Source organism: Hyperoodon ampullatus (assembly GCF_949752795.1).
Source record: "Hyperoodon ampullatus genome assembly, chromosome: 13".
Classification (NCBI taxonomy): domain Eukaryota; kingdom Metazoa; phylum Chordata; class Mammalia; order Artiodactyla; family Ziphiidae; genus Hyperoodon; species Hyperoodon ampullatus.
In genome coordinates this window covers 81,364,850-81,377,726 of record NC_136926.1, presented here as the reverse complement: position 1 = coordinate 81,377,726, position 12,877 = coordinate 81,364,850, and the positions used below count along the sequence as shown (strand labels likewise).

General features: G+C 36.3%; 1 protein-coding gene across 1 annotated transcript in view; it reads right to left on the bottom strand.

The window, feature by feature from the left end:
* The window catches only part of CCDC102B (coiled-coil domain containing 102B), a gene marked incomplete at both ends in the record, with an annotated part of 216,736 nt that overhangs the window by 105,664 nt on the left and 98,195 nt on the right, over positions 1-12,877 (bottom strand). The window contains 1 exon segment of the mRNA XM_079717495.1: positions 3,792-4,001. Coding sequence (XP_079573621.1) covers positions 3,792-4,001 — 210 coding nt within the window.

Below are 12,877 nucleotides of genomic sequence, written 5' to 3'. Positions count from 1 at the left end.
GAAAAATCTGAAAGTGAAATCAAGGAAACACTCCCATTTACCACTGCAACAAAAAGAATAAAATATCTAGGAATAAACCTACCTAAGGAGACAAAAGACCTGTATGCAGAAAATTATAAGACACTGATGAAAGAAATTAAAGATGATACAAATAGATGGAGAGATGTACCATGTTCTTGGATTGGAAGAATCAACATTGTGAAAATGACTCTACTACCCAAAGCAATCTACAGATTCAATGCAATCCCTATCAAAATACCACTGGCATTTTTCACAGAACTAGAACAAAAAATTTCACAATTTGTATGGAAACACAAAAGACCCCGAATAGCCAAAGCAATCTTGAGAACGAAAAATGGAGCTGGAGGAATCAGGCTCCCTGACTTCAGACTATACTACAAAGCTGCAGTAATCAAGACAGTATGGTACTGGCACAGAAACAGAAAGATAGATCAATGGAACAGGATAGAAAGCCCAGAGATAAACCCACGGACATATGGTCACCTTATCTTTGATAAAGGAGGCAGGAATGTACAGTGGAGAAAGGACAGTCTCTTCAATAAGTGGTGTTGGGAAAACTGGACAGGGACATGTAAAAGTATGAGATTCGATCACTCCCTAACACCATACACAAAAATAAGCTCAAAATGGATTAAAGACCTAAATGTAAGGCCAGACACTATCAAACTCTTAGAGGACAACATAGGCAGAACACTCTATGACATAAATCACAGCAAGATCCTTTTTGACCCACCTCCTAGAGAAATGGAAATAAAGACAAAAATAAACACATGGGACCTAATGAAACTTCAAAGCTTTTGCACAGCAAAGGAAACCATAAACAAGACCAAAAGACAACCCTCAGAATGGGAGAAAATATTTGCAAATGAAGCAACTGACAAAGGATTAATCTCCAAAATTTATAAGCAGCTCATGCAGCTCAATAACAAAAAAACAAACAACCCAATCCAAAAATGGGCAGAAGACCTAAATAGACATTTCTCCACAGAAGATATACAGACTGCCAACAAACACATGAAAGGATGCTCAACATCTTTACTAATTAGAGAAATGCAAATCAAAACTACAATGAGATATCATCTCACACCAGTCAGAATGGCCATCATCAAAAAATCTAGAAACAATAAATGCTGGAGAGGGTGTGGAAAAAAGGGAACACTCTTGCACTGCTGGTGGGAATGTGAATTGGTACAGCCACTATGGAGAACGGTATGGAGGTTCCTTAAAAAACTACAAATAGAACTACCATATGACCCTGCAATCCCACTACTGGGCATATACCCTGAGAAAACCATAATTCAAAAAGAGACATGTACCAAAATGTTCATAGCAGCCCTATTTACAATAGCCCGGAGATGGAAACAACCTAAGTGTCCATCATCGGATGAATGGGTAAAGAAGATGTGGCACATACATACAATGGAATATTACTCAGCCATAAAAAGAAATGAAATTGAACTATTTGTAATGAGGTGGATGGACCTAGAGTCTGTCATACAGAGTGAAGTAAGTCAGAAAGAGAAAGACAAATACTGTATGCTGACACATATATATGGAATTTAAGAAAAAAAAAGGTCATGAAGAACATAGGGGTAAGACAGGAATAAAGACACAGACCTACTAGAGAATGGACTTGAGGATATGGGGAGGGGGAAGGGTAAGCTGTGACAAAGTGAAAGAGCGGCATGGACATATATACACTACCAAACGTAAGGTAGATAGCTAGTGGGAAGCAGCCGCATAGCACAGGGAGATCAGCTCGGTACTTTGTGACCGCCTGGAGGGGTGGGATAGGGAGGGTGGGAGGGAGACGCAAAAGGGAGGGGATATGGGAACATATGTATACATATAACTGATTAAATTTGTGATAAAGCAAAAAATAAAAATAAAAAAATAAAAAAATAAAAAAATAAAAAAAAAAATAAAATGTGACAAGAGCAGATGCAAGTTATTATATATAGGATGGATTAACAACAAGGTCCCACTGTATAGCACAGGGAACTATATTCAATATTCTGTGATAAACCATAATGGAAAAGAATATGAAAAAGAATATACATATGTATAACTGAATCACTTTGCTGTATAGTAGAAATTAACACAGCATTGTAAATTAACTACACTTCTAAAAAAAAAAAAAAAAAAAAAAAAAAAAAAAAAGAATCTGCCTGCCAATGCAGGGGACACAGGTTCGAACCCTAGTCCGGGAAGATCCCACATGCTGCACAGCAACTAAGCCTGTGAACCACAACTACTGAGCCTGCACTCTAGAGCCCATGAGCCACAACTACTGAGCCTGCGTGCCACAACTACTGAAGCCCACGCACCTAGAGCCCATGCTCTGCAACAAGAGAAGCCACCACAGCACACCGCAACGAAGAGTAGCCCCCACTCGCCACAACTAGAGAAAGCCTGCACACAGCAATGAAGACCCAACGCAGCCAAAAATAAATGAAAAAAAAAAAAAGATTCATTCATCTTCACATCACCAGCATCTAGAGCAGTGACTGACACAGAGTATAATATAAATAAATGCTTGTTCTGTTCAAGTGAACCAAAGGGAAATAGATATTTTGATGACCAAAACTCGTTCCATAATCGAAACAATTGTGCTTTCACAATGGCAATCTGCAAAAATTTCTCTACAGATTTTTCAGTTGTGTACATGTCAGAACCATACACCATTACAGATGCTTTATGAATCCGTATAATAGAAAATTATGATCACTGACCATAACAGTTAACTTTAGATATTTGCATTGCCAAGTCATGAAACACTAATCCAATGTAATCTTGCATTTGCAATAAATCCCTAAAATCACAAAGAATAAGGAAAAGTAATATGGAATTCAATTTTTCTGCCCATTTAGCTATTAGAGCTCATATGAGTAAGAACTACTTACATAACTCAAAAATATGAACTTTTCAAACTCACTTTTAACTCACTGTTAAAGGAATTGAGTGAAAAAAATAGAATTATGCATTAAGGTACTATAGATACTTTCATGGAAGAAATAGAAACAAGCTGTATATGTTTTGTAGCATATTGACACTAAAACACATAAATTACAACTGCCACTAAGAGAATATTTTAAAAATCTAACAACCATTTATCAAAAAAATCCCATCCATAGCAGTAAATATGTCTGTTGGCTTTAGGACAAAACAATACCAAAACAACCTAAATTTCCCAAAGTCAAAATTTGAATTTAATTCTGGTTTTAACATTTATGTCATAGCCTATAAAGGCCATTTGTAACACGATGTGTTTAATTGACTCAAAAATAATTTTTCTGAGACTAACTAAAAGAAACCAAATAGGAGTGAACCAGCTACATTTAAATGTTTATGCAGATACTTACCATAGCTACTGACAAATGCTTATTGCATAGTTGCCCAAACTAATGGAGAAATATACTCATTGAAAATAAGATCAGTTGAGTGGAAAACTGAGACAAAGCTATAACAGGAAACCAAACACACAAAGGTTCATCCCTTACTTCATGTTTTTCTTCCTTTTGGAAAAGCTTGGCTCTCCGATTTGTCATATTCTAACATCTTCATACAACATTTGTCACACTCTTTTCCTATCATGAACATTTTACATATATTTTATATTACAACGGGAAAAAATCAAACTATCAGATATGAGATAATACAAAAGAAAATATTCAGATTTGAGGTATGTGAAAGTTAAAGCAGCATCTACTAGACATCAGGGCAGGAATATACAGAAAGTGAGAACATCTGCTTCCAAAGAGTACCCATACCTTGTTTCTTTCCTGTAGTTCAATTTGTGATTTCTTGAAATCAGGACCTTGAGAGTTTGCAATTAATCTATTTTTCCTATCCAGGAGCTCCTCCATGTCTTTCACCTGGAACTTTAGCCTTCTATTTTCTCTCTCCAGTCCTAGTTTTTCTGTTTCAAGTATCTCCCTCTTGTCCCACTCGGATGTATTTTCAGCCTGCAATCTCTCTAGCTAAACACAGAAAACACAGAAAAGCAACATGTAGCATTTGTAATTGCTAAAAGGCCAGGCACCCAGCAAACAGGCATCCACTAAGAAAGGTTCGTGGATATGTCCATTTATACAATTTTTAAAAAGAAAACTCTATTTGTCTGAAAAGTTGAGGACAACACAAAAGTCCTAAGACCAGATCATGTCCTAGATAAATACACCTGCCTTCTTGGTTATGGCACTATTTCTATAACCAAACAGACCATATGGTCAAATAAATACATTAAGTGAAAAACTGATGATATTTTGTCAATAATCTCCACTCAATTGATGAACATTTATCAGTTTAGAAGGCACAAAATCATTTCTTGGGCAATTCTGGTTGGATGGATATACTTCATGTATTCATTTACTCATTCATTTAGTTATTTACTATAGCTTTCAACTTGTAGGCACTGCAAATAAAGACAAGTGAATGTAATAAAATATAAATGCCATGATTAAAATACTATACAATATAATCAAATTCACCTGAGTGAATGGCCAATTTGATTTTCAGGGAATAGAGGTTGGCAACATGATTAAAATATGAGGTATTTTTAAACTATTTGTTATGGATAAAGATTGAAAATTACTTATTTTTACACTTAGTTTTAAATGGCTTGATGTGTATTGAACAGTATTATACTATTTTAAAGTAGTTCTCATGACATTTTAAATTCTAAAAGAGATGTCAACATTAAGAAACTGTTAGACTCCAATAATATCTTTGGAAATTAATTCTGATTTTAAAAGTCTAAAAACTGCTTTTTCATACACATATAATTGTGCCATTATTGTCAAAAATGTTCTGTACCCAAATCTAAGTGAGGCTCTAGCTTCTAAAAAACAAGAGATTAAAATTACATTCTTGGCACTAGACCTTTTTTATCAATTAAATATAATAAACTAAGGGATCAAATTTTAGATGACGTGATTTGACATTTGGGATGCCTGTTTGGGATATGAGGTGAAAACAGTATTTCAAAATGCAATTTAGAACATGACATGTCTTTAATTATTAAGATTAATGCTTAAACTTTTTGACTAACATCACATCACTTATCAGAATGAAAATAATAAAGTTGTAATAAAAGTCATCAACTTAGTGATGAAAAATTAATTTTAGGAGAATAAATGTACTCTTGGTCAAGGACAAATACAATGCTATGTCAAGTCTTTGTAAAATTGTAAGTATTTAAAAGAAATTGCTGAAGTCAGTTTTATACCTAATAACAGATAAGAGGTACAAATAGGATTTTAAATAAGTAATAGATAGTTTGAATGAGTAAACTCTAAATTAAAAAAAAATAATTGAAGAAAGGAATTATATTAACAGTAATAACAAAGCTTAAATAATGATGAGTTGATTATTTGCTCTTTGAAGATTATTAGTGACATGCCAATTATCTGATAAATTTAGGTATACAACACATATGAAAAAAAGTAAAGGTTTTGTGAAAATCGGATCATAAATATTATTAGCAGTTTTATTTTTTATTTCAGTTTTCAAAATTCTTTCTTGTAAGATTAGTCTTTTCTAAGAATCATACGAAAATCTACCCCCTTAAAAGCCATTCAATTAAATGCAAGTTAAAATGATGAAAGAAAGATCAGGTAATATTTTAAACTTTCAGGGTTTCTTGTAAACAATTCTAATAACTGATCGAACTGAAATGGAATTCCATGATTTGCTTCCAATGATCAAGAGAAACATTCTAGAACATTTTAATTCTAACTCTAATATGCTATGAATTTTAACTAATAGTGGGTACTACTCTGAAATGAATTTCAGGTAATACAGGAATTATTGAAAAATATTTTCTAAAAACTTTTAATGTAGAAGTATTTTCTAGCCAGAGTAAACACTAAAATATTTGTTGATTTAATGACCTCCAATTTTATGAATACTAAACATTGAGAAAATATATAAATATCCAACTATTCAGCTGTTTAACAAATATTTATTGAGTATCTTTCAGGCACTGGATATACTATTGTAAAAATACAAGTATATATATAAGTATAAATTGGGTGGCATCTTGTAAAGGAGAAAAACCCCTGGATACTATGGGAAAGACCTGCAGTAAATTAGGTAATCAGAGGAGGTTATTTGAAGAAACAATACTTAAGCTGAAACCTGAAGTTTAAGAAGGCAGAGAGGCAGAATCAAGCTAAGAGTATCTCAATAAAGGGAAGTAGGAAATAGGTTTGAACATTATAAGATCCAAGAGTCCAATCATGAAGTATTAGAAGTTCAGGAGAATAAGTCTGAAAACAAGTAGTCACTGATGCTTAAAAGCAAGGGTGAATTTAAGAATCATTTGAGATTCTTGTGAAAAAATGTAATATTTTGATTATTCTCAAGGATGAAATATTGGGTCATTTATTTTACTTATATAGGTATATATGTATGTGTTTATGTATTTGCTTCCTTCCTTCCTTCCTTCCTTCCAGTTTTACTGAGATATGATTGACACAGCACTGTACACATTAAAGGTGTGCAGTGTAACGATTCAGTCATTTCTAAACATATTCATCTATAAGCTCGATCTTCACAAATTGTCATTGCTTGATACTGCTGAAAGGACATCAATAATAGACTGCCGTGAACTCGATAACTAGAACGTAAGTTTTATGAAACCAGAACCGTGTCATTTTGCTCATCAGCCTGGCACCTGACATGTGCTGTGTCAGTGCTTCATAAGGACCTGTTGAAGGAAGGAGAAAGTACATACTGGTAGTCTCCAGGAAAAAGCTCCTCTGTATTTCAATTACAACAATTGGGCACAAAGTGAAATTAAGATAGCACCCTAGAAGAGCCAGTTATTTACTCACCATTACCTAATGCCAATAGAATTTCTCAGTACATTTACTCTTAACTCTTATTAATGCTGTCATGGTTGCGTTGAATTTTATGATAGCTAAATACAGCGAGGTAAAGAGAGGATTTTCAGTAAAATGACCTAGAATTGAGTCCCAATTCTTTTTATCCTGAGAGCCTCTATTTTTCATTTATAAAATGTGGAAAATATTTCCTACAGCTTAGTGTTATGAGGCAGGAATTATTTAGGGAAAATAGTTATTAAACTTTCAAACTCAACACAAATATTTCTTGTCATAAATATTTTTTCTAAAGAACAAAACATATCAACAGCCAATTCAAGTAATGACAGGTGAACTAGTGTATTATTTTTCATCATGTTTTATCAAAATGGCATCTTGTAAATGGACCTTTTCAAGGGAGAAAAACCCCAACAGAATGCACAATATGGCGTTCTGCAGGCCAGTGAAGTGCCACCTAAAAACAATGTGCATGTTCCAGTAATTGATTGCAAATATTCAGAATTTTCATTTCAGACAAGTCAGCTATAAAACCTCATTACAAGCACTGTGATTTTGGAAGTAAGAGGTAAAAATCAGGAAGCTTGTTATTTCCTAGCAGTAGGAGATGATTACCCTTTTACTGAGGACCTAATATATTCCTGGTAAAGAGCTATATAGGTTATTTCTTATCCTTACAATAATCCTGTAAATTTGTATGTGCTACACAGGAGGACACTGGAGTTCTAAGATTAGAAGTAATTCTCAAGGTGGGAAAAGAGTCCAGGCCATGGTTCACCTAAGGTGTCTCTCTGATTCCAGTCGTGAGTTCACTCCACCCGCACCACGCTAACAGATAGCCACTGATGTATGCATATCCCCTGGCCATAGCAAACAACACACTCTGAATCCATTGTACTACACTGCAGCAAAGATTTTCTTGATGTTTTTCTTTTGTTTTGATATATTTTGGGGATTTTGATCCTTGCTTCATTGCAAACTAACTCAGGAGAAGTGATTCTGTAGACTCACATTCAAAAGTCTGGAAACAAACCTAAATGCAGTGTGCATGTCGCTGATGCCACCCCTCCCCCTCCCCTGGATCTTTTAACACTCTTCCTCTAACCGTGTCATGGAATCACAAATAAGAAGTGGGGACACCTCCTCCTAAATCAGTCTACTTCCCTCCTGTCCACAGTTAACTATAGCTCAGTGATAGCTCACTCCCTCTTTTACCAAAAGTCAACAGAGCAATGACAAATTTTAGTAATAGGTAATGTCATGTGTACTTTAGTTGCTTTAATTTCATTTAAAATCCTTGGAGAATTTCTAAAAGTAAGGAGTCCTAGAACTAATTTGAATCTAAATGTATGTCAAACTTAAATACAGGGAGAGGGATCCACATGCAGAAACAATTGCTCTAGACACTAAACCTTAACAGAAATTAACCCAAAATGGATCACAGACCTGAATGTAAAGTACAAAACTATAAAACTCATAGAAGATAGATAACCTAGGAGAAACTATAGATGACCTTTGGTTTGGTGATGACTCTTTAGATACATCACCAAAGGCATGATCCATGAGCGAAATAATTGATAAGCTAGACTTCATTAAAATTAAAAACTGCTCTAGAAAGACAATGTCAAGAGAAAGAGAAAACAAGCCACAAAGAAAAAATATTTGCAAAATATATCTAATAAAGAACTGTTATCCAAAATATACCAATAACTATGTAAATTCAACAATAAGAAAACAAACTACCCAACTAAAAATGGACCCAAGACATATGGATAACAGACATCTCACCAAAGAAGGTATACAGATATCATATAAGCATATGAAAAGATGTTCCACATCATATGTCATCAGAAAAATGCAAATTAAAACAATGAGAGGGGTGGAGTCAAGATGGCCGTGTGGGAAGATGCGGAGTTAGAATCTTCCCACAACTAGGGTGCCTGCTGGCTGCTGATGGGAAACTCTGATGCCCAAGAAGATGCAAGGGACCCCAAAGTGGACTGGTAGAACTTAGGGGGACTGAGGGGGGAGGAGAAATGGAGACCAGACAGGATTAGCGCCCCTGAGGCCAGAGAGATTAGGAGAGGCAGGTGGGAGGGGTCCTTTGGGATGAATGGGAGAGGAAGGGAGGGCAATTGCCCTGCCCACTTGGGCATGGGAGCCTGCTGAGCTCCCAGGCGAGTCCCCTGCCCTCCAAGTCCCTCCTGTACCTCCCCCTCTGTCCCCCGGACTCATTGGCCCTGGGGGCATAGGAGGGAGGCCAGGGAGATCAGGAGAGGCAGGTGGGAGGGGCCCTCCCAGACTCGAGGAGCAGGAGAGGAGAGGAGGGTGTTTGCCCCACCCATTCGAGCCCAGGAAGCCTGCTGGGCTCCCAGGTGAGGTCTGCTGCCCTCTGAGACCGGGGTGGGGGGCACGCCTGGGCCCCTTCTGTTCCTTGAGCCTAAGCCCCACACCCGAACAGCTCCCAGGACCTTTTCCAGCCCTGGGGATCCTAAGCATTGGCTCTGCCCACTGCCCAAACCTCCTCCTTGCTTAGGCCCCACCCTCCACAACCAAGGCCTTTCTCCCTCCCCTTTTTTTTTCTCTTCCCTCCTCCTCTTTTTTACTATTGTGGTACTTATGTACCTTCTGGTTGTTGATTCATCTATATTTTTATTTTTATATTCTTTTTAACATATCTGTTAGTTTCCTAGTCTAATTTTATTTTTTACTTTATTATTGTTCTTTTTTTTTTGCTGTCCATGTGGCTTGTGGGATTGTGGTTCACGAGCCTGGAGTCGGGCCAAAGCTCCTGTGGTGGGAGCTCTGAGTCCAAACCACTGGACTAGCAGAGAACCTCAGACCCCAGGGAATATTTACTGGAGTGAGGTCTCACAGAGTTCCTCATCTCAGCACCAAGACCCAGCTCTACCCAATAGCTTAAAAACTTCAGTGTTGGAAGTCTCAAGCCAAACAACCAGTAAGACAGGAACACAATCCCACTCATAAAATAAAGAAAAAAAAATGAGATGGCAAAAAAAAAAAATCACAGATGAAGGAGCAAGGTAAAACCTACAAGACCAAATAAATGAAGAGGAAATAGGCAATCTACCTGAAAAAGAATGCAGGATAATGATAGTAAAGATGATCCAGACTCTCAGAAATAGAATGGAGGCACTGACTGAGTAAATACAAGAAATGTTTAACAAAGATCTAGAGGAACTAAAGAACAAACAAAGATGAGCAGCACAATAACTGAAATGAAAAATACACAACAAGGAATCAATAACAGAATAACTGAGGCAGAAGAACGAATAACTGTGCTGGAAGACAAAATGGTGGAAATAACTGCTGAGGAACAGAATAAAGGAGAAAGAATGAAAAGAATTGAAGACAATCTCAGAGACCTCTGGGACAAAATTAAATGCACTAAGATTCGAATTATAGGGGTCCCAGAAGAAGAGAAAAAGAAAGGGTCTGAGAAAATATTTGAAGAGGTTACAGTTGAAAACTTCCCTAACATAGGAAAGGAAATAGTTACCCAAGTCCAGGAAGCACAGAGAGTCCCATACAGGATAAACCCTAGGAAAAACACACCAAGACACATATTAATCCAACTAAGAAAAATTAGTCAAAGAAAGAATATTAAAAGAGGCAAGGGAAAAACAAAAAATAACATACAAAGTAATCTCCATAAGGTTATCAGCTGATTTTTCAGCAGAAATTCTAGGAGCCAGAAGGAAGTGGCAGGATATACTTAAAGTGATGAAAGAGAAAAACCTACAACCAAGATTACTCTACCCAGCAAGAATCTCATTCAGATTCGATGGAGAAGTCAAAAGGTTTTCAGACAAGCAAAAGCTAAGAGAATTCAGCACCACCAAACCAGCTTTAAAACAAATGCCGGGCTTCCCTGGTGGCGCAGTGGTTGAGAGTCCGCCTGCCGATGCAGGGGACACGGGTTTGTGCCCCGGTCTGGGAAGATCCCACATGCCGCGGAGCGGCTGGGCCCGTGAGCCATGGCCGCTGGGCCTGTGCGTCCGGAGCCTGTGCTCCGCAATGGGAGAGGCCACAACAGTGAGAGGCCCACATAACGCAAAAAAAAAAAAAAAAAAAAAAAAAACAAATGCCAAAGAAACTTATCTAAGTGGGAAACACAAGAGAAGAAAAAGACCCACAAAAACAAACCCAGAACAATTAAGAAAATGGTAATAGGAGCATACATACTGATAATAACCTTGAATGTAAATGGATTAAATGCCCCAACCAAAAGACACAGACTGGCTGAATGGATACAAAACCAAGACCAATATATATGCAATCTACAAGAGACCCAAATCAGACCTAGGGACACATACAGACTGAAAGTGAAGGGATGGAAAAAGATATTCCAAGCAAATGGAAATAAAAAGAAAGCTGGAGTAGCAATACTCATATCAGATAAAATAGACTTTAAAATAAAGAATGTTACAATAAAATAAAGACAGTTACAAGAGATAAGGAGGGACACTACATAATGATCAAAGGATCAATCCAAGAAGAAGACATAACAATTATAAATGTTTATGCACCCAACATAGGGACACCTCAATACATAAGGCAAATGCTAACAACCATGAAAGGAGAAATCGACAGTAACACATTAATAGTAGGTGACTTTAACACCCCACTTACACCAATGGACAGATCATACAAACAGAAAATAAATAAGGAAACACAAGCTTTAAATGACACAGTAGACCAGATAGATCTAATTGATATTTATAGAACATTCCACCCAAAAGTGACAGAATACACTTCCTCCTCAAGTAAACACAGAACATTCTCCAGTATAGATCACATCTTGGGTCACAAATCAAGCCTCGGAAAATTTAAGAAAATTGAAATGATATAAAGCATCTTTTCTGACCACAATGCTATGAGACTGGAAACAGTTACAGAAAATAAACTAAAAAACACAAATATATGGAGGTTAAACAGTGTGCTACTAAATAACCAAGAGATTACTGAAGAAATCAAAGAAGAAATTAAAAAATACATAAAAACAAGTGACAATGAAAACACAACAACCCAAAACCTATGGGATGCAGCAAAGCAGTTCTAAGAGGGAACTTTACAGCAATTCAATCTCACCTCAAGAAACAAGAAAAATCTCAAATAAACAATCTAAATCTACACTTAAAACAACTAGAGGAAGAAGAACAAGGAAAACCTGAAGTCAGTAGAAGGAAAGAAATCATAAAGATTAGAGCAGAAATAAATGAAATATAAATGAAGAAAACAATAACAAAGATCAGTAAAACTAAAAGCTGGTTCTTTGAGAAATTAAACAAAATTGATACACCCTTAGCCAGACTCATCAAGAAAAAAAGGGAGAAAACTCAAATCAATAGAATTAGAAATGAAAAAGGAGAAATCACAATTGACACTGCAGAAATACAAAGGATTATAAGAGATTACTAAAAACAACTATATGCCAATAAAATGGACAGCCACGAAGAAATGGACAAATGTTTGGAAAGGTACAATTTTCCAAGACTGAACCAGGAAGAATTAGAAAATATAAACAGACCTATCACAAGTAATGAAATTGAAACCGTAATTTAAAATCTTCCAACAAACCAAAGTCCAGGACCAGATGGCTTCACAGGTGAATTCTATCAAACATTTAGAGAAGAGCTAACAACCATCCTTTTCAAATTCTTCCAAAAAATTGCAGAGGGAGAAACACTCCCAAATTCATTCTATGAAACCACAATCACCCTGATACCAAAACCAGAAAAAGATATCACAAGAATAGAAAATTACAGACCTATATCACTGATGAACATAGATGTAAAAATCCTGAACAAAATACTGGCAAACAGAATCCGACAGCACATTAAAGGGGCAATACATCATGATCAAGTGGGATTTATCCTAGGGATGCAAGGATTCTTCAACACTCAAATCAATCAAAGGGATACACCACATTAACAAATTAAGGAATAAAAACCATATGATCGGGCTTCCCTGGTGGTGCAGTGGTTGAGAGT